The following is a 22,189-nucleotide window of genomic DNA, read 5'->3' as shown; positions in this document are numbered from 1 at the left end:
AAAAGAGGAAAGAGAGGCACAGAGTAGTGTAGCAAAGTTTCTCTGAGGTCACACAGCCTGACTCCAGAGGCCTCAATGAAAAACTGGATGAACGTGTATTTAGGGAGGAGAGCAAATGCTAAAATTTGTATCCAGGTCTCACGGTAAAAATTAGAATGTGCTATCTATAATTGAAGCGTATGAGTTGACTTGAATTGAATTGAAATGAATCGAAGTATAAGAATTTTCAAAAGATGAGAAAAGTTGATAAAATCATAGAAGAAAGTAGAGGGCATTTGGAAGTATTTGACCTAGAATTTGGAAAGTGGATAGAAACTTCTTTCATCGTGTAAGTTTTCATTTAATAACTTGGTTTACAGGTTTGTTTATTGCAAGAGTATCACATGTATGTCTAAAAACCTTCGACAATACAATGGGGTAAAAAATGTACACAAATCTCCCTTCTATACCCCTCATGGAGGAACTCTATTACCAATTTCTTTCGTGTCCTTCCAAATATATGTGTCTGGCAGGTTGGATTGTTATAGGCCTTGAAAAGAGTACTCTAGGTGAGGGCACTAATGTAGAAGTGAGGTGTATGAGTGTTCAGAGAAAATGGTCAATGGTCTGTTGTCCCTGAAACCTAAGGTTCATAGCTCAGCCACTTCCATCTCCTCACCTGGCAAGTGGGGAGAAGGGTCCCCATCATTTCTCTCCATTTTACATCTCTTAGGGATGTTATAAAGATGAAGAGAGTATATTCTTCTTTTGGAGAGAGGAGAACTTAAACTCTCGTCATTTGTTCATTCATTTAGCTCATTCAGCTGTGTCATTCTTGGGCTACAAGGATTTATTGAGCTCCTACTATGTCCCAAGTGAGTTAGGATTACAGCAGCGAACATGGCTGTCACAGTCCCTATTCTTGGGAGCTTCTAACTGAGTAAAGATGATGGGCCTTGAACCAGAGTTAAAAGCATGATGACTGGTATGAAGGAGAAGGGCAGAGGGCACAGGAAGCACACGGCAGGAAACCCTGGTGTCAGAGGCAGGGGCAGGATGGAAGGTGCTAGCCAGGCAAACACAGGGTGGTACCAGGCTTTCCGGCTGGGGAGTGGCGAGTACAGATTCTCCAGGACAGAAAGACCCAGCAGCACCGAGGACTGGGAACGGAGGACGGCTGGTGGGACTAGAGTTGAAAAAGCAGCGCTGGGTACATTATCCTTTCTTTCTGGCCCTAGATTTGCCGTAGGAACTGTGAGGCTCTGTGAGTCCTGCCTCTTCTCTACCTGAAACAAGTGCGGTAGCAAGATGCTACCAGCGCCTGTGAACATACTGGGTGAGGTGGGGTGGGGTGGGGTGGGGGTGGGGGTCTCATTAGGCAGAATCCCATCATGTGAAAGGATTGGTTCCATGCTACTGATCTCAGAAAACTATCCATGGCCCCTGTGAATCACTCTAGTTTCTGAGTAGAGTGACCCTGGAAGGAAAATGAGTCGGTGCTAACAGCTACGTGTTCCTTCCAGGCCCTCTTGGTAAACAGGAATGACTGAATCACAGACCCCCCGGAAAGCACCCGTCAGGCAGCAGCCTCGGGAGCGGGGACTCCGCTGAAAGCCTGTGTCACCCTCTTTAAAGTCCCCACTTGTTTTCCACTCACGCTCAGGTGACGATGATTTCAAGGCTCCCCGCTCTACCCCCCCCCCCACCCCCCGTCACTTACACACAGAATTGTTACCTCATCATTCTTTTGTGGTTGTGGGCTGTGAGGGTCTCTTCCTAACCAAGTTTTGATTCCACTTCCCATGACTGAGTGAGCACAAACCACTCAGCCTGTTTTTCTCATCTGCCCCCTCTTTTCTTTTCCACTTTCCCCTACTACTTCCTTTCCTTGATTTTTTTTTCTACTCCCTCTCTCATCCTTTGTCCCCTCCTCCCCACTCTCCATCAATTCTGAGTTTTCACTGTCACCGTGGTGCAGGGGGGGTTGGGTTAGGTGGGGGTAGGGGCACACGGGAGATGTATGGGATGGGGGAGGGTTATGGTGCGAGAAGAGGAATCGTTTTCAGTTCTTTCCTCGTCGTGTCCAAATTGGTCTAAACATATAGACAGTATGCGAGTGACTTTTAATCTTGTTTTGAAGTTCAGGCCCCTTTGAGAGATGACATTTATGGATGTGTTCCCAGAAAAATGTCCACATGCTTATCTGCCCGACATTTTGCACATAATTTCAGGGGACTCCACAGGATATTTCTTCTTGCACATATGGTTCTAATTTTCTATCCTTCCTTTATATGAAGAAGTTTAAGTTCAGGATGCAAGAGGTTACTTTCTTGGGTTCTGTACCTGCCACGTCATCTGGACGGTCAGGCATTCATTAAGGTGCTTGCAACATGCTTCACAAATTATCTTTGTAAAAACACCAAGACCAACACCAGCTTTCCTCATCAGCATTCCTCAGATAAACAACAAGCTTTCCTCACCAGCATTCTTCGGTTAAACAACAAGAGAACATTCTGTTTTCAGAGTTAATATATTAGCAATATTTTAAAAAAGCAAATGCCTAACTGCCTTTCTCACTTTTCCTCAATAAGTATGAGTCTCAGCCACTCTAATCCTGATGCTGGCCAAGGTAGACTGCTTTTTCCCCTCCTCTCCCCCTCCCTCCAATCTCTAATCTCTAGTCTGATGTTATCTGGGCCCTCACAGCTTTAGGATTTCAGGATAGTTTGGTATCAAGAACATTTCGGCCAGTCTGTCCAATTTCCCAACCACCCATCTTAATCACAAGTTAATTGTGTCTTTTCTAGGTGGCTACATCACTTAAGCAAACCGTTTTATTTTTCTTTTCTGACTTTTCTTATCAACTAGAACAATCTATGCTCTCTCTCTGAGTCATGGGCTCCTTCTTTTATGAACATTAGTATGGTTACGTTATTGAGATCAGTTATCTATTGGGCAAGGCTAAATAAGAGAAATTCCAGTCAGATAACATGGCTTTCGGCATTCATAAATTGAACAGGCATTCATTAAAAGCCTACTGTGTGCCGACAACTGTGGTAGGTCCTAGGGACAAAGCAATGAACAAAATAAGATTCTTCCTCTTGAGGAGTTTGCATCCTAGTGGGAAAGACAAAAATAAAATAAACAAATATACAATCTAACATCAATTAAACAACAAGGACAGCATTCTTTTTTCAAAATTGACATATTAGCAATATTTAAAATAGTGATAAGTACAACAAGAAGGGGGATGCTATTTTGTTTATTTGGGGGGGGGCTATTTTAGACAGGGGGGTCAGAGTATGTCTCACAGAAAAGATCATGTTTTATCAGAAACCTAAAATAAAGTGAGGGAATGAGCTATCCAGATATATAAAAGAGAAACTGAAAGAGAGAGAGGGAAAGAGAGAGAGAGAGAGAGAGAGAGAGAGAGAGAGAGATGCAAAAGTTCCAAACTAGAAATGTTCTTGAGTAAAGAAACAGCCAGAGTCACGATGTCCATAGTGCAGAGAGCACACAGCAGGGAGAGGGAAGGAGATGGAGTTGGAGCAGTACCGGGGGCTGGGTTATCCAGAGTCTCTGAAGCCAGAACAAGGACTATGAATTTCTATTCGATGGGTGCTAGAAAGCCCTAGAAGTTGAAAAGCAGTAGAAACAACATTGGACATAGTTTTAAAAGATTACCCAGTCCATCGTACGGATGTAGAAGATTACTTGGAAGACAATGGCGGGGCCCAGGCCAATGATGATGGTGGTAGAAGCAAATGAGGTTGGAAGAGCTGGGATGCCACACGTATTTTGAAGGCATGGCCAACAGGAATTGTTGTTAGACTGAAAGTGGAGTATGAGGAAGAAAGGAGTCAAGGATGATTCCAGTATCTCTGCCTGAGAATGTGCGGGAAATTGTGAAGTAGTTTGAGGAAGGGGCTTTGGAATCAAGTTCATTTGGTAAGTTAGAGATGCCTGTAGACCTCTAAATACTGAGGAGTACAGTGAAGGGTGAGAGAGATATCTCTAAGCATTCCAGAAAGACGTTGAACTGTGTAACTGGATGAGTGTGGCTGGGGAAAAAGAAGAGGTCTGAGTGTGAGTCCTGAGATGCTCCCATACTTAGAGGTTTTTAAGAGCAGAAGGTTCCAGTCAAGAAGACTGAGAAGGAGCAGCCAATAAAATGGAAAGAAAATCAGGACAGTGTAATGTTCCAGAGGCCAAGGAAAGACAGTGCTTCATGAGGGAGTGATGTACTATGTCAGGTGCTCCTGAGACAGCAAGAGGGGGATGGAAAAGTGACCTGGCGTCATGGAATGCACAGCCGCCCTGACAAGAGTGATTCCAGGAAGCAGGAGGGAAGAATGCCTGTTCGGAGTGGGTACAAGAAAAAAATGGGTCAGGAAATGGAGACAGAAAATAGATACACACCTAAAAGGACTTTGTGATCATGAAAAATAGAGAAATGGGGAAATGGCTGGGGAGAGACCTGGGATCAGGGGATGGTTTTTTTAAGATTAATAAAATCACATGTTGGTATGTTGTGTTAATGGAAATAACCCACACATATCAAATCGCAATAAAACCCATGATGCGAGGGGTGGGGCAATTGTAGGAACAAAGCCTTGAAGTAGGTGAGTGCTCCATGAAGGAGGAAGCTAGCCTTCCCTGGGAGTATAGGCAACCCATCCAGGTAGGTAGGTCACCTTGGTGGTGCTAATTCATGGAAGTTCTCTTTTTATTTCTTCTATTCTTCAGTGAAATCGGAAGCAGGGTCGTCAGCTGAGGTTGTGGGTTTGAGGAGAGAAGATGTGTTAAATAGTCAACAGTGGGATCCCTTAAATTGGTTTGAACGGTTTGGGGTTTTTACAGCTGTTGTTGGTTCTGCTTTTTGTTGTTGTTAATCCTCACCCGAGAATATTTTTTTTCATTGATTTTTTTTAAGAGAAAGTGGAAGAGGGGAGGGGAGAGAGAAGCATCAATGTGAGAAAGATACATCAATTGGTTGCCTCCCCACATGTGCAATGACCAGGCTGGGAATCAAACCTGAAACTCAGGCATATGCCTTTGACTAGGAATTGAGCCACACTGGCCAGGACAGCTCCACTTTTTTTGAAAAATAAAATAATTTCTGACCCTCAACATGATTAACTATCTTGAGGGTTTGGGGAGGGCTAGAAAACCACAGTTTCAACACTGGGCTCAAAACCTCCCTGACTCCACCTTCCTCAGACTTTTCTCATTTCCATTGTCTGAAATGACACTCTTGTAACCTTGGTCTCCTGGGCTCACGAGCTCAGAATCACTTCCAGTTGCTCTCCATCTGTGCCATGCCAGCATGGCCAAGGGTGAACCTGAGGAGGGACGGTGAAGGATTTAAGGAAGACAGACAAAGAGAATACAACTGGGGCTTGGAGGATCTTCCATGCCTGGATGAGGACACAGAGAGATCCAGCCTGCAAGCTGATGCTTTATTTTATAGTCTGATTATAACAACATTAACAAGTTTACAAATGTTCTTGTTTTGGCAACACTTGCTGCACCTCCCACAGCCCATTCGCTACTTAGGAAAGAATTAGGGAGGGCTGCAAGGTCAGGCTTAATTATGCTAGGAGAGCTCTGCCCTCCAGGCTGGGACTTGTTCGTGGCCCTGCCACAGGTCAGTCCAAGGAGGCTTAATCCTATAGCCGCTCCCTACATCCATCCTTCAGAGTACATAGTGGTGAGAAGCCAGGTGAAGGAATTACCAGACCTGGATTCCAGTCCAGTTACCAGTTATGTGATTTTCAGGAAGTCATTTAACTTCTCTATGCCTTAGGTGCCTTAACTATAAATCTCAGTTGATAGAATTCCCTCCCAGGTCAAAGAAACCCAGTGTCCTAGTTAGTTTATACAGCTCTATAATAAGTAACTTTAAAATTTCCACTGAAATATTACAAATACAGCAGGACCCTCTTGACAGTCTTTATAGATCACTAAGGCCTGGAAAGCCTACTCTGCCATTCCTGACCCACACACCACTCGCCAAGCCCCACACCCTGGCATAGCGTTGTATCTTCCTGGTGGTAGAGGCAACTTTTTCTCACTTAAACAAAGGCTCTGGATATAAAGTCACTTCACTGCAGAATTAAACTAGAGTCTAGGTTCTTCTGAATCCATCCAGTGCTTTACTGAGCCTTTCTTATCCCAGCCCCTCTCGAAGGCACCCAGTTTGTATCTCTTAGGTTCCGAGGTTCCCTTGAATTCCCAGGGATCCTGACCACCATGTGATTCTCAAAGGCCCCCATAATAAGGGACTGTCTTCTTCTTCCTCCCACAGGTTGCCCAACCATCTTCGGGCAGTTGGGAAGCAGTGTGCTGCTGCCCCTGATATCTGAAGGGATAAGTAAGAGTATGAACAAGAGCATCCACATGTTCATCACATGGGCAAAATCACCGGGAAACAGGTCCAGTAAGAAAATCGTGTCTCTTGATCTGCCAGAAGAAGGCTCTTCACGCTACCTGGAAGATGGCTATAAGTTTTACCAGGAAAACTTGAACCTGGAGATCCTGGAAAGCAAAAAGGAGCATGAGGGCTGGTACACTATGACCCTGGAGAAAACAGATTCAGTCCAGCACTTTTGCCTGCAGCTGAAGCTCTATGGTAAGAATGGTTGCTTCTCCACACTGGAGGGCCATAATGGTCCCTTGCCTAAGATCTAAAGCTTCTCTCAGACGCAAAGAATAGTCAGAAGAGGGAGCATGTGAAAGATCACCTAGTCTGGGGGTATTTAAACTGTGCTTTAGAAGGAAGTGTTAGGTTCGAAAATCTTCCTTGTCCGAATTGTACATTGGTGGTAGCTGATTAGCATAGTCACCCTGACCCCACTTTCCCAAAGTGCTGGGGCTGACCACCAGACACTGAGTGACGGATGAATGATTATTCTGACACATGTTTCTGTGAAAGAGAGGGCTAAGGGACTGTCTGGCTAAAGGAACCAAACAGCTCCGTTTGCCTGACTCCTTTGGCTTAATTGTAGCAACAGCTTGAACTGAAATTAACTTTTAGATACTATCAGCAGGGTAAGCATCCTTGAGAAAACACATGCATCTGCAGTGTCCTTTAAGCAAGGACGTCTGAAGTCTAAACATAGATTCCAATAAAACACCCGTGGGCTCAGACTTGTTTGGAAAAGTCAAGTCGGGGTCTGCCACCTTCGACAAGGTTCCCCTAGAGCAGCGGTTCTCAACCTGTGGGTTGCGACCCCTTTGGGGGTCGAACGACCCTTTCACAGGGGTCACCTAAGACCATCGGAAAACACATGTATAATTACACATTGTTTTTTGTGATTAATCACTATGCTTTAATTATGTTCAATTTGTAACAATGAAAATACATCCTGCAGATCAGATATTTACATTACGATTCATAACAGTAGCAAAATGACAGTTATGAAGTAGCAATGAAAATAATTTTATGGTTGGGGGTCACCACAACATGAGGAACTGTATTAAAGGGTCACGGCATTAGGAAGGTTGAGAACCACTGCCCTAGAGGCCTCCGACCTTTCTAAGAATCCTCCTTACAGACTTTCCAACCAAGTCCTGTGCTTCCCACACCAAAGGAAAAGAGCACAGCTGCCTGTGGGCCAGGGGGCCTGGAGCCCTGAGAGTCTCAATTTGCAAGTAAGATTTTGTTTTTTTTTAAAGGTGGCTTTTTACCCCCTGATTTTTAAAAGTTTGAATAGCACTGATCAAGCTCCACCTCTCATAGATGAGGACTGAAATCCAGAGAAGTGGTTTGTACAAGCTTTCACACATCTGTGTGGGTGGTGGGAGGAGGAGAGCTGAAACTCAGCCCACGCACCATCCTCCAAGCCCTGTGCCCTGGCCAAGCATTGCATTTTCCTGGGGGAAGAGGCAACTTTTTCTCATTTGAACAAAAGCTCTGGTTATAAAGTCACTTAACTGCAGAATTAAACTAGAACCTAGATCAGTGATGGCGAACCTATGACACGTGTGTCAGAGGTGACACGCAAACTCATTGTTTTGGTTGATTTTTCTTTGTTAAATGGCATTTAAATATATAAAATACATATCAAAAATATAAGTCTTTGTTTTACTATGGTTGCAAATATCAAAAAATTTCTATATGTGACACGGCACCAGAGTTAAGTTAGGGTTTTTCAAAATGCTGACACACCGAGCTCAAAAAGTTCACCATCACTGGTCTAGGTTCATCTGAATCCGAGGCCAGTGCTTCACTGAGCCTTTTTAATCCCAGCCCCTCTTGAAGGCACCCAGTTTGTATCTCAGCCTCAGAAGTTTTCTTGAATTCCCATGGGCCCTACCACCATGTGGGCTGTCCTGCTGCCTTGTCTCTGAGGATGGGACAGGAAGCTCCACCTACTCCTCAGCATTTCTTTGAAATCCACAGGTCCCTACAGGAGAGACAGAAATACCCTCCTCACCCTTTCTCTGCCCTAGAATTCCTTTCCCTCCAAACAGTGTACGCAGAATTCCTACAGCCCTCCAGCAAGTACCCGGGAGTCCTGATCAGTCGCATGGTGGTCCTGGCACAGGCTGCTGTGAGCGTGGAGGCTATACGTCATGCATATTCCAGAACAGTTCACCCTGCCTTTGTGACATCTTGTCACATTTTGTGATCAAATTCTTTCCTTGGAAAATATGGTCTCTGCAGCCATGATATTCTCAAGTCGAAGGAAGAGGCTGGATTTTTCAGTCAGACAGACTGAGGTTCAGCTCTTAGCTTGGCTGCCTATAAGCTGGGTGATATTAAAAAGGTATTACACTTCTCTGGGACTTAGTTTCCTCGCCTGTAAAATGGGAATAAGTATAACAAGGGTTGTAATTTTAAGAAAGTTTTTAGGAAGATTAAAGAATGCGATGAATGTAAAATGTCAGCATTGTGCCCGTCCTATAGTAGTTGCCAAATAAATAAAACGTTTTCCTTTCCCTTGCCCATTGCATGGCATTAAAGTGAGATAGATCAATGAGGCCTCTACTTCAGACATTCTAAAGCCCTGGACACACACACACACACACAGATTCTACCATGAAAAGGCATTCTTTTAGGTCTTGGAGGTGATACTTTAGCCAAAAACAATTAAACCTGTGGGGCATTTATTAACAGCAAACTCCACAGATAGAATACAGAGCAACCCAAATCAGGCACATCAGGGAAGGCCAGGGGATCCACTGAAAGACAATTTTTTCTTCTCTATTTTATCCCACGGTGGCCCAGGCAAGGAGCATGTGGGGAGAGAGGGATGGTGCGGACCTGTAGGTCCCTGCTAGAAATAAGTCACACTTGCAGACCCATTGGGAGGGAACATGGAGGCTGCATTTTCTTCTAATAAAAAGATCAAGTCAGAATCTCAGGGGGCTCATGACAGTGATGACTCCCTTTCTCCCCTCATGACAGAGCAGGTCTCCACCCCAGAAATTAAAGTGCTGAACTGGACCCTGGAGAATGGGAACTGCAGCTTGATGCTGGCCTGCACGGCGGAGAAGGGGGACCACGTGGTTTACGGCTGGAGCACGGAGGCAGGCCCCCACCTGTTGAGTGCAGCAAATGGCTCTCACCCTCTGTACCTCACCCTCGGCCCCCAGCACGCTGACGATAACTACACCTGCACCGCGAGCAACCCCATCAGCAACCGTTCCCAGACCTTCACCCCGTGGTCCAGCTGCAGCTCCTATTCCTATTCAGGTGAGTGGTGGCTAGTGTGCCACCTTAATGCTATGGGCTCAGTCCCACCTGGACCAATCACTCTGCTTCTATAGCCACGGCCTTTACCTGGGTAGCAACGCTACATTTTCTCTCTAGTTTATAAAAGCCTCCCATGTGTATTCAGGGAGTGCTCTCTGCCCATCATGACGAGGGTGGCATTATTACACTCAGTTCACAATTGAGGAAACCAATGAGAAATGATGGAGGCAGACCCAGAGCCCCGGTCTCCAAGTCACAATCCTTCTTCTCTCCTCTCGCGTTGGCTCCAGTCAGCAGGGGTGGCTGAGTGAGGGGGTGCCGGTAGCAGGTACTGACTCCCACATCCCTACTCCACCAATGGTGGACAGTTCTATACCATCAATAAGTACTTATTGATCACCTAGGCCCGTGGTCGGCAAACTGCGGCTCGCAAGCCACATACGGCTCTTTGGCCCCTTGAGTGTGGCTCTTCCTAAGCCTTAGGAGTACCCTAATTAAGTTAATAACAATGTACCTACCTATATAGTTTAAGTTTAAAAAATTTGGCTCTCAAAAGAAATTTCAATCGTTGTACGGTTGATATTTGGCTCTGTTGACTAATGAGTTTGCCGACCACTGGTCCTAGGCTGTAGGAAATTGGGAATACATATGACATGTGATCTGCTCTCCAGCAACGTGTTATAAAGATAAGACATAAAACATTTGCTCAATAACGAAAAGCAGGATGTAATGAAGGACCACTTTTACGGAATTGCCTGTGGATCCCATGGCGGGTGAGAGGATTCAGGGAGTCAGCTCTCTGAGGAAGACTTGGACTGGGAAGTGTGGGAATAATGACAAATGGTCTAGCACTGGGTCATTGCAAAGGCACTTGCCATGGTCTCTTTTGATCCTCACAAGAACCTTGATAGCATCACCCTCATTTTGCAGACAAGGAACTTGAAGCTCACGGTATTTAGCTGCCTTTCTCAAGTTTCTTCAACTTATACATGGCAGAGTCGGCACCTAGATCTTCTGATTGCTCCTTCACTAGAAGGAAAATCACCATTATTCTGTTTTCGAAAGGAGCAGAGGGCTGATTAAGCAAGCCCACCTAGGCACTGGGAGTTGGAAAGAAGATAAGCACTGACTGTTTTCACCAACATATGTTGTGTCCCTGTCTCGGGGACAGAGAACCGGGTGCTGGCCTTGCAAGGCATTGCTGATGCCCTCTGTGCATCCCCTGGGAATCTCCAAGGAGACTCCTCCCACAGTAGGTTTGGAGTTTACGTGGAAGGATTTCCAAATGACCAAGGATGGAGAGACAGGGAAAGCCAGCCAGTTTATGCACTTCATTAGAGCATCTCCAGTTAGAGACTCACCTGGGTATTCCCACATGAACTGCTGGGCAAATCCCGCCTGGCCTCCAGTCCGGTTCCTTGGTGAACTGAACCCACCAGGTGTTGCCTCCCCAGCCATTCATGGCAAGTCAGTCATCTGCCCGCCTAGACATGTGTCTGGCTGCTTGCCCACCAACGACATTCAGAGGCTGTCTCCCAGTTCAGGCCCCTCTCCCTGGCCACAGTCATTCAGAATGTGCCGGTGGGACCAAGACAGCGGAGTTTACAGGACATGGCCCCAGAGGTCCCAGATCCAACCCTGTCCCTTTTGCTTACAAAAGTAAGTCGCTTAACCAAGACTTAGGTTCTTTCTCTGAAATCATAACGGACAGGTCTTTATTGTTTACTATATGCCAGTCATGTAGCATCCTCTTAATCCTCACAGCAACCAAGTAGTGTCAGTATTCCCAACTAACAGATGAGGACATAAAAGTATAAAAAGATCACACAGAGCAAGTGACAGAGCTGAGCTGTCCGACCCTGGAACCCTCACAGGTACCAGTGGAAGACATCACACACTTAAAATGCCTGACAAATCACAGTAAATGTGTTGCTGTTTTTCCTTGGGGCTGAGGAAGCAGCGGCTCTGAACCCTGCACAGCCCTCTCTGGTCACAGCAGCCCTCTCTGGCCCATCTCAAAAAAGGGGAAGAACTCTTCTCACGCTTCTCGATGTGGTTGAATAGGAATTTTAGTGCATTCCAAAGTCTTGGCAGGCCCTAGAGCTTTTACTCGGGCACTTGACCCAGGACAGTCCAAAAAAAAAACCCGTAAAGATGCTCATATCCATCTAAGCTAGTTTCAGGACCAAGTATGCACTGGCCTGAACCAGATTTATCGAGAATTGAAGCAGGTTCCTGGAAGCTGTGGAGAGGCAGGCGAAGCAGACGCAAGGCGCCATGGGAAAAGCCCTGTCAGGACCTCAGCTCAGTCCTAGAGAACTACCCTGCACGGGGCAGCCCTTTCACTTTCTTGGGGCTCTGTTCTATCACCTGTAAAATGCAAAGGGTGAGCTGGGGAAGGTCGTTCTAGAGTTGATATTCTAATTCAGTTGGTGTGTACATTAATAAGAAATGCTCATAAGGGTTACAACGGTGAAGGTGTATTAGTTTGCTAGGACTGCCATAACAACAATGTACCACGATCTGGTGGCTTAACCAGTAGGAATGTATGGTCTCCCTGTTCTGGAGGCTGCAAGTCCAAGATCAAGGTGTTGGCACAGTTGGTCCCTTCTGAGGCCGTTAGAGAAGGATCTGTTGCAGAGCTCCCTCCTGGGCTAATAGTGGGCTGTCTTCTGATGACTCTTTACATTGTCTTCCCTCCATGCATATCTCTGTTCTAATTTCCCCTTCTTATAAGGACTCTAGAGGCCCGGTGCATGAAATTCATGCACAGGTAGGGTCTCTAGGCCTGGATGGCGATCAGAGCCCATTGGGGCCTTCCAGCTGCCGGCCAGGGCCTTCCTCTCCTTGGCTTCCAGACAGCCACCTTCTTGCTATGTCTCACATGGTCTTTCCTCTGTGCATGCACATCCCCGGTCCCTCTTTGGGTGTCCAGATTCCTCTTCTTATAAGAACACTAGTATGATTGGCTTCGGGCCCACTCTACTGGCCTCATTTGAACATAATCACCTCTTTTAAGACCCTTTCTCCAAATACAGTCACATTCTGAGGTACTGGGGAGCTAGGGCTTCAACATACACAATTCAGCCCATAACACCATCCCAATGACCTCATTTTAACTTGATTAATTCTGTAAAGACTATGTCTCCAAATAAAGTCACATTTTAAGGACTTCACCATATGCACTTTTGGGGAAACACAATTCAATCCATAACACAAGTAGGGATTCCCCTCCCCTGCCTATAGGGACAGGGAACCACAGCATGTCAGAAGCAGCTCCCACATGCTGTTCCCAATGCACCAGGTTGACTAAATACAGACCAAAAAAAAGTTTTACTAATTCATTGATTTGTGTTTGCAAATGAATTCTACTAATTCTTAAAATTCTGTGCTTTGTTTGACAAAACATTTATTGAGGCTCTACTATGCTCCAGCATTGTTCTAGGTCCGTGGTCGGCAAACTGCAGCTTGCGAGCCACATGCGGCTCTCTGGCCCCTTGAGTGTGGCTCTTCCTAAGCCTTAGGAGTACCCTAATTAAGTTCATAACAATGTACCTACCTATATAGCTTAAGTTTAAAAAATTTGGCTCTCAAAAGAAATTTCAATCGTTGTACTGTTGATATTTGGCTCTGTGGACTAATGAGTTTGCGGACCACTGTTTTAGGTCCTTAAGGAGGGAGATAGCTCTGTAGGTAACTACTTATCCTGGATTGTGCAGGGTGATGGGTACAAAACAGCGGTATGGGCAAGGTAGCAAAGGGGAGGGAGTGATTATCACTGTCTCAGGGAAACAAAAGGCACACCACAGAGGATGTGACAAACTGGGTTTGAAAAATAAAAAGAAATTACCCACACAGATTGTTTTAAAAAAAAGATGTTGGGAGAGGGAAAAGCAGATACAGCTGGGTCTTGTTCTGAATTATCCTGTAAGCAAAGATAACTAATAAAGAGTTAGATTGAGAAGAGTAACATGATCAGATTTGCATTTCAGAGAAAATTCAGTAGTGTGGAGAATAGACTGGGGCAGGGAAGAGGAAGAAGAAAGAAGTTAGTTAGGGGGGAGGGGCCATTATTGCAGCAATCCATCAAGACATGGTGAGGCCCGAACCCAAGCAGTGGCAGTTTACCAGACTTCAGACTTGGCATGAAGTGATGGGGTATGAGGGTCCCTTCAGCATCTATAACGAGTACAGTAATTTTAAGACATTTTTCACTTTCATTATGGAAAAATCCAAAATGGTTAATAGTGTGAGGAGACCAAGCGTGATGTAAAATCAGCACTCAAGCTAAACGGCAGAGAACACATTTGTCCCTCGGATCATTTTTTCCTAGTGACATTTGTCCAGGTGCCCAGTAATATAGTCATCCTTATTCCAATGACCATCTCAGTGTTTTACGGTAAGAAACTTCTTAATGTCTGTCATTCTGAAGGGTCTTTGTTGCAAAGTCCAATTCCTGGTGTGCTACCGAGCACTCACTGTGTCACACAAGGCATGTTGGCGTGGGTCAACATTGGACAGGGTGACTTGCTGCCATCCCTCAGTACTGTGCTCTGACATAGCTGTGTCTATGCTCCCAGGAATAACAAAACTTACATAATTCAGCTAAAGGAAATGCCCCTGGAAGCCCATCTGGAAAAGAAGACCCTTTTCGGTAGACTGGCAAAGAGCTGGCTCAGCAAGTCTAGGTTAGTTCGGCAGCAGAAAAAGCTGACACCTGCCAGTGAGCTCCCAGGGCTCTCCCTTTCTACCAAGGCCATTTCTTCCAACAGAGAGCTCCCACTGTCACGGTCACCTAGATGTTTCACGCACAGAGGCAGGTCCCTCACGTTCCTCCCAGTCCGGCAACCATGGCAACAATGGTGGAAGGGTGGAGCCTGGGCACCGCTCAGGGACCAGAGCCTTGTCACATGGCCACACCTGTAGAAAGGGAGCTGAGAAACATAGTCCTTACCTGGGCAGTCAAATGACAAGACAAAACTTGCCCATGGAAGAGTTGGGGGAACTGGCACTGGGGGCACAACTGAAGCCTCGGCAACACAATGCTGGGTGGGTGGGATAGGCAGGTGTGAGGAATTTTTTTGGAAGCTGTGAACTCCGTAAAATTTTTTATTTGGATGGTCTCAGATCTTAAATTAGTAAATGGTCGGTAAGCACCCTTCCCCCCACCCCCAGTTCTGGGTGGAAACTGCCACCGACAAGAAGACATCTCCTGAACATGGTTGACTTCTTTGAGTAGATGTACACGGTGCAGGCAGCCTTGCTGACAGAACCACATGAAAGGCAGGAAAGAGATCTGGCATCCTCAGACCGTTACTTTAGCATCGCAGTAGCTCCTGGGGTGAACTACAAGCCACCTTTGTTTCTCAGATTCGTTTTTGTTTTCTTGTTTATCTCCCTTAAATATTATGGCGTGGGGACCTGAGGAGAGAGAAGAGCTTTGTGTTTCTGTGTCAGCAGACCTCCAGAGTTTGGGGAAAAGGCCCTCCAGCATTTTCTTGGAGGCATGGCTGCAGGCCAACTTATTCGTTTCAGCCACAGCCAATAGGGTAGAGGACCAACGGGTGGAGACTCTTGCAAAGTACTCTTCATAAGTCCTTCATGGCACAGGGGTTCTCCATCAGCCTGCTCAGCTCTCTCCAAGAGGCAGTGGGGAGGGTGTGTGCGGGGAATGTACCAAACCTGCTGTTTAAGAATTCTGAATATGGTTCCTTTGTGAGTGAAGAATGAGGCCGGTGGACCTTGAACAACCTGGGTCTGATTTCTGAGCATCAGCATCCTGAGAGGCCTCACTCCATTTCTGAGCAAAAAAAAAGAGGGAAAGCTGGAGTTTCTGCCACAGGAAATGGTGGTTTGAAAATGGGAACACAGGTGGTGCTGACAACATAGACACACAGCTTCCTCCTGGTTCCATGTGGTTATTGTCATGCCTATCCCAAGTAGGTCAGGGCTCATTCCCTTCTATCTCTACCCTGGGCCATTCAGGAGGTGATATTACATTCTTCCAGAGGCTTTCTGATAATTTTTACTAAAAAGGTTCCTGCCAGTCTCCTCCCAGCTTTTTTCTGTGGCCTCTAATTTAATTTAACTCATCACATGTATATTGATGCCCCCCTGCCCTATATTATATCAGATGGAATGGAGGATGTAAATAAACCATAAGGTACAGGGTCTATTTTCCAGTCATTGACAATCTAGGTGGGACTTCTGTAGCTTGTTAGGTAGAAGAATATTATCATATTAAAGAAATGACTACTAGAATTCCTCTTTGGAAGAGAAGAATGTTTGTTTAGGATAGTACCTTCATAAATGCTAGAAGAGACACCCCCCCCCCCCCCGCCACAGAGAATATGGTAGTTGGTTAGATGGTTTGGGATGAGAGAGGGGGAAGACATTGCTGATGTAGATGAAGGAAGAGGAAGGAAAGGTCTGAGCCTGTCCAATGGGGGAAGCCTGCTGGTTCCTAATGGAGTCTGCTCCCTGTGACCTTCAAGTCTACAGTAGAAGGATCAAACCCACAAAATTCTTAATGTAGGGCCGTGGTCAGCAAACCGCGGCTCGCAAGCCACATGCGGCTCTTTGGCCCCTTGAGTGTGGCTCTTCCACAAAATACCACGTGCGGGCGCGCATGTACAGTGCGATTGAAACTTCATGGCCCATGCGCAGAAGTCGGTATTTTGTGGAAGCGCCACACTCAAGGGGCCAAAGAGTTGCATGTGGCTCGCGAGCCGCGGTTTGCCGAGCTGCAGTTTGCCGACCACTGGTAGGGTTTTGGTTTTGGCTTTGGTTTGGAGTGTGTGTGCATGTGTGTAAACAGATGAAGGCATCCAGAATAGCTTAGACTAAAGCATATGGAGCTGCAGAAGTAAAGACTTGGAACCACAAGGAAATTTTTGCCAGAAATAACAGAAACTTTGGGAAGCCTGACCACAAGCCATAAAAACAGCGTTTTGTCTGTCTGTCTTCACCCAAGTTCCTGAGGGCATAGAGCCCCTGGCATTTATTTTACATGTAAATATCATAATTAGATGGTCGTGTCAAACAGATGAGCACCACGTGAAAACATACCTGGGCCTGCTGGCCAGATCAGGAATTGAAGGCATCAGCAAACAACCGGGTGGGGCTGAAGCATCTCTGGAGGTCAGTAAAGGAACCTCTGACTTGAAATCAAACTTCCCTCCTTGTTCTTCAATCAACCAGCAAGAAGTTCCCGAGGACCTACTAGTATATGTGCCCAGTGCTGAGAGAGCTGCAAAAGAAGTACAGTAAGCCCTCAAGTTTGGGGACCTAGATTTAATACACTTCAGACTTAATGGACAAAATTTTCCAGGCTGTATGTCTTATATGAAAAGTCACATCCTGTTAATTTTTTTTTTTTTAGATACAGGGAATTTTATTAAATTGGCATAGTTGGGACCAAAGAGATAAAACGATCACTGCCAGCTTATCTGCAGCCCTTCCTTTTAACAAGCTAATGAACACAACCTGAAGCACAAGCTAGTCTTGCAGGTCTAAGAGACAGTGAAGGGGTTTCCTCAGAATTTAAACATATTAACACAACCAGTCATAAATCTAAATGTAAGCCAGTCTCCTACAGGTTTTGAGATGGCACTCACCACCTCTGTGAAAAGTTGAACACTAGGAATCAAGTCCCACCATATTGTTAGAAGGGAGGACAGTGACAGTGCTTGCTGAACCAAAATTATCATCAAAGCTCAAAAAGCTGTCCATATTCATTTAACCACAAGCCAATCTTATTTAAATCAGGACTGCCCAAAAGAAATGCTCTATTAGCCACTCATGATCTGAATTCTGGTGTATGAGATCGATTTAAATATGGTACACATAAAAAAAGTCATGAGACATTTGTAATAAATAAGGCAGTGGCCAACTATTACTCATGAGTAGTTTTTTGAGATAAGCTATCAAGTCTGCCCTCTCTGCACTCTTCTTAATGCCAGCGAAGAGCATTTTTGTTCCAGGGATGTACTTCTTGGGATTCTCCAAATACTCCATCAGTGTAGCCTCTCCCCAGGTGATACCTTTGTTCTTGTTGGCATCCATGTAAGAAAATCCAGGGGCCTGACCTGTCTTTCGCCCAAAGAGACCATGGAGATTTGGCCCAGTCCTGTGCTTGCCTCCCTTTTCCACAGTATGGCACTGGGCACACTTCTGAACAAAAATCTTCTTGCCCGTCTCAACATCACCCATTTTTAAATCGCTCGTTAGTCGCGCGCGACACAGAGGTGCCCACTCGCGAGCCGGACGTCCCGCTCTCTAAGTCTCTCTGTTAATTTTAAAATGCTTTTAACCAAGATTTGCTTATAATGAAATTACAGGGTTTGTTTTTAATTAATTCAGTTATTTTTAACAAATTTTCGTGAATAGGCCATATGTTAGAAAAAAAAAAACACTGTAATCATTACACCAACAGAAAGAAATGTGACATAGCCACAGCCATCGGCTACCTATTTACACCCAAGAGTCACGGCTCATGAACAACGTTTGGCGAATGCTCAGCACAGGATCCCACCGCATCCGCCAGGGAACTGGTTCTGCTGTCGGTGGCATGACTTTCTGCAGCAGTTTTAACGCTGCCGGCAGATGTGCCCACGTGCACTAAGCCACACTCCAGCCCGTGCATTTGTTTACTTGGGTGAGTGGTGAGTGCACGCATTTACCAGACCTATTCAGTATAAATTTAAAATTACAGTAATACATATAGAAAACTCTTCTGTGAAATTCAACTTTTCATACAGACTTAATTTTAATTACACAAATGTGTCTACATAAGGAAAAATAGGTAAATTAACTAATTTGTCAATTTTTTAATATACGCATTTGGAAAACCTACTTCATTATACAACAGACTTTCAGCTTTAACGGACACCCCCACACCCAAATTAGTCCATTATATCGAGGTTTCACTCTAAAGAGATGGTCTCTGGCCCCCAAGAACCTAGCAGCTAGTTGGGGAAGTGAGGCTAGTGGGAGAGTTCACACTTATCACCACGCGCTGCATCCCGGTCATTGCTCTGGGTTTATCAGAACAAGTCTGTGTCGTTTGCAGATGAGGAAAGTGAGGTCCCGGAGGTGTGAGCAGCCTATCTGGGGCCCCAGAGCTAGGAAGTGCTAGACCTAGAATTTGAATTCATCTGTCTGGCTCCAACTACCTTCCCTACAAATGGTCTCCACAGCAGAGATCATGTCACAACTCAGGTTCTAAGATGCATGACATAAACCCAGGTGCTGCAGAGCTCCAGGTAAAGGGGAAAATGAGAGGCAGAATGGTCAGGCAATGGGACACGGAGGCAGTAAGATTGGCCTGGAAGTCAAGGCGGGGCGGGCCAGGTAGAGAGCTGAAGGTACAGCAGGGGGAGAGGAGGGGAAATGGCACTGTGGGGTAGGAATGGGCAGGTGTTGGTTAGAAGATGGTGAAGGGATGAGTTGGCACCTCAGAGTGCTTTTGCCTCAGGAGGTCTCCCAGGCATTCCAGCCTGCTGCTGCTAAAACACAAACCATAAACTCTCATCCAGCTCTGCCATCAACTTTTTTTAATATATATATTTTTTATTGATTTCAGAGAGAAAGGGAGAGGGAGAGAGAGATAAAAACATCAGTGATGAGAGAGAATCATTGATTGGCTGTCTCCTGCATGGCCCCTACTGGGGATTGAGCCTGCAACCCAGGCATGTGCCCTTGACCGGGAATCGAACCATGACATCCTGGTTCATAGGTCAATGCTCAACCACTGAGCCACAACAACCAAGCTGCCATCAACTTCTTCTGTGACTGTAGGTACACTTGTCTGAGTTTCAGTTTTCTCAACACCAAATTAGGGGATCGGATGAGATAAGCATGATAGTTCTTTTAAAGTTAAAAAATGTTTGTGGTTCTGTACCTTAAATACTTCAGCAGATTCATATCACTTTGTATCTAAAGACTAAGAGAAAAATGAAGACTTATGAAATCTCTCTCAGGACTATGGCCAGGTTGCCTCTCACATCTGGCTAGACTGGCAGAAGCTGGTCATTTATGTCATAGGACAAGGGTAGCAGATAACTTTTATCCTCCTAAGACCCTGAAAAACAAAGAGAGGAGTGGACTGGTGGTTGCCAGAGGAGAGGCGTTTGGGGGACTGGGTGAAAGAGGTGAAGGGATTAAGAGGTACAGATTGGCAGTTACAAACTAGTCATAGGGATGTAAAGTACAGGATAGGGAATATAGTCACTAATCCTATGTCATAAAAGGCTAACATGCAAATTGTCCCCTCAACCGGGAGTTCGACTGGGAGTTCGAGGCGGGGGGCGGGGGGCTGGCTGGCCAACCACCCAAGGACCCTCCCCCAAGCCAGCCTGGCCCTATCTGAGGTAACACTTTATAAAGTATGTGACCATCTAACCATGATGCTGTACACCTGAAACCAATAGAAAATAGTATTGAAAGTAAACTAATTTAAATTTTTTTAAATTTAGAAATCCAAAAAAAAAGAAGAAGAAGAAGAAGAAGAAAGAGCAGGCTGGAGTCTTATGTCCCCAGGGCCTCAGTAGTATGCCCCAGTCATTGTTAGTTTACAGGAGTAGGTGGGGGGCAGAGCTGTCAGCAGCAGCCCCAGGAGAAGGGCTCAGTTGACAGGTGTTACTGATACAGTTTTGTCATCCGTTGTTTTCTGGTTTTAGGGGCACCACTTTGTTTGTTTTATTTATTTTTATCTCAAATGAAATTTGAGAGAAAAAATGATTTAAATGAAATTAACTATAGTTTTAGAAGATCCCCAAATATATGAGGGAAAGCAAAAGAGGGAGTAGTCTCAAAATAGGAAGGGCTACTATAACAATTCGCCGGTCAGTTCCGTGGGCTCAGCAGGCATGATGGTGTATAGGCTGCTGCCTCTGCTTCTTATCATAGGATTGAGGAGGTTGCTCCACAGGTCCCTGGTGTTGGCAACATAAGCCCTGAATAATCAATCTCCTACTCATTCATACACACACACACACACACACACACACACACACACACACACCTGCATGCATAGAGGGTTCTCAGCAACCGTAAGCCATTCAGAATAGTCCTTCAGAGTGGAGCCGCTCACAGAGCAACTCCAGCCTCAGGAGTGAGTCCACACTCAAATTTCATGCTTTACATAAAGTCAGGCATCTTACTGCAGCTCTCTGTTTGTCCCCTAGCTTTTTCATCAAGTCATATGACTGTGCTAAAGTTGGTATCTAGAAGGGTTAAAACATATTTCATTTGGGGAAGGGAATCTATAATCAAGATGTTTTCAAAGCCAGTTCAATGAGATGCCTTGGGATGACTTGATGTCTGAAAGGCCTAAGAAGAAAAAAGAGAATCTTTTCAAAACCAGGAGGCAACTTTGGGTTAGCTGTCAGGTGGAAGGGCCACTGGATCTCAATGGAATGCCTTTTCTCAGCTCACTGAGACTTCAGTCTGTATCTTTCATCAACTCTTAGACATCTGAGTTGTTCATTTGTTACCTAACTATTCCTTCCTTTCGACTTCTTCCCAACAAATTCATCACAGGTTCAACAACAGGCTTATTCCACAGTCATCCTGAGAAGTTGCCCTTGCACGTTAATGTTAACACCTGGTAGTATACTACTTAGAACCTTAACACTATTACTTCATGTAGCACCCCAGTGCTTCAAGTTGGCTCCCACTGTTCATTACCTTGGTGTCACTTACCCACGTCCATAATTCTCTTTGACTCTCCAAGAGACCTATCTTCAGTATGCTGCCATGTTTCTACTCCTGGACCAAGCTCTAGTTCTTGAGGATCTCTACACTTGCTTTCTTATCCACAAGATGGGAGTAATGAGAGTACCTACCTCGTAGGATAGTTGTGAGGATTAAATACATTAATACAAATGATGCACTGAAAGAAATGCCTGGCCTGTTGTAAATGCTCAGAATCTTCTGTTATCTTATTGAGCTCAATGTCTTGTTTACTTAGGCAACGGGCCTCAATCACTATTTTCCAAAATGCTGCTTCCGGTTCAGAAGGATTTGATAACATGGGTAAAGGAGAAAAGGCAATAAAAATTGGCTCTGTGATTTTGAACCTGGGTGATTGGTACTCTAGAGCAAATATTAAACATCGGAATAATGGAGAGGAAAAATACTTGCTTTCCTTTTAGTTCAGGTCTAGTGGGTTCAATACAGTTATTTGCATGGACGGACAATAAAAGCACTAGTATGTTTCTTTTTAAATAACAAATGTAGGTCTTTCTTCCTCTCAGCGTTCTCACGAGAATGGTGTGGGAGTATGGGGACAGCACGTGGAGCCATCATGTTCTCTTTACCAAAATGGATACAGCCACATTCGAGATTTTAAAATAGAGAAACTGGGCAGAAAGGTTGACTGAAGAGAAATGAAGATAAGTTTGATTTTAGACATGGGATGTGGCATTTGAAGTAAAAATAATGCATTTGAATAGAAAAAAAATCTTTACAGAAATCAGGACTATGAAAGCCAAATATGGTAAGAAAAAT

At 45.1% G+C, this 22,189-nt stretch overlaps 2 protein-coding genes across 2 annotated transcripts in view; one reads left to right on the top strand and one right to left on the bottom strand.

Annotated features, from left to right (window-relative positions):
- SLAMF1 (signaling lymphocytic activation molecule family member 1) overlaps window positions 1–22,189 on the top strand; it is a 42,329-nt gene that overhangs the window by 4,439 nt on the left and 15,701 nt on the right. Inside the window, exons 2-3 of the mRNA XM_014462802.2 lie at window positions 6,287–6,610; window positions 9,392–9,679. Coding sequence (XP_014318288.1) covers window positions 6,287–6,610; window positions 9,392–9,679 — 612 coding nt within the window. The remainder of the gene's footprint in view (window positions 1–6,286; window positions 6,611–9,391; window positions 9,680–22,189) is intronic.
- On the bottom strand, window positions 17,462–17,931 carry LOC102422013 (cytochrome c-like). Its single transcript, XM_014462803.2, has one exon. It carries the CDS (start codon window positions 17,888–17,890, stop codon window positions 17,510–17,512), a length of 381 nt encoding a protein of 126 aa, XP_014318289.1. The 5' UTR covers window positions 17,891–17,931; the 3' UTR covers window positions 17,462–17,509.

This window comes from Myotis lucifugus, unplaced genomic scaffold (genome assembly GCF_000147115.1).
Source record: "Myotis lucifugus unplaced genomic scaffold, Myoluc2.0 scaffold_190, whole genome shotgun sequence".
NCBI classification, from domain to species: domain Eukaryota; kingdom Metazoa; phylum Chordata; class Mammalia; order Chiroptera; family Vespertilionidae; genus Myotis; species Myotis lucifugus.
The sequence above is the reverse complement of the archived record's forward strand: the minus strand, read 5'-3'. Positions and strand labels throughout refer to the sequence as shown.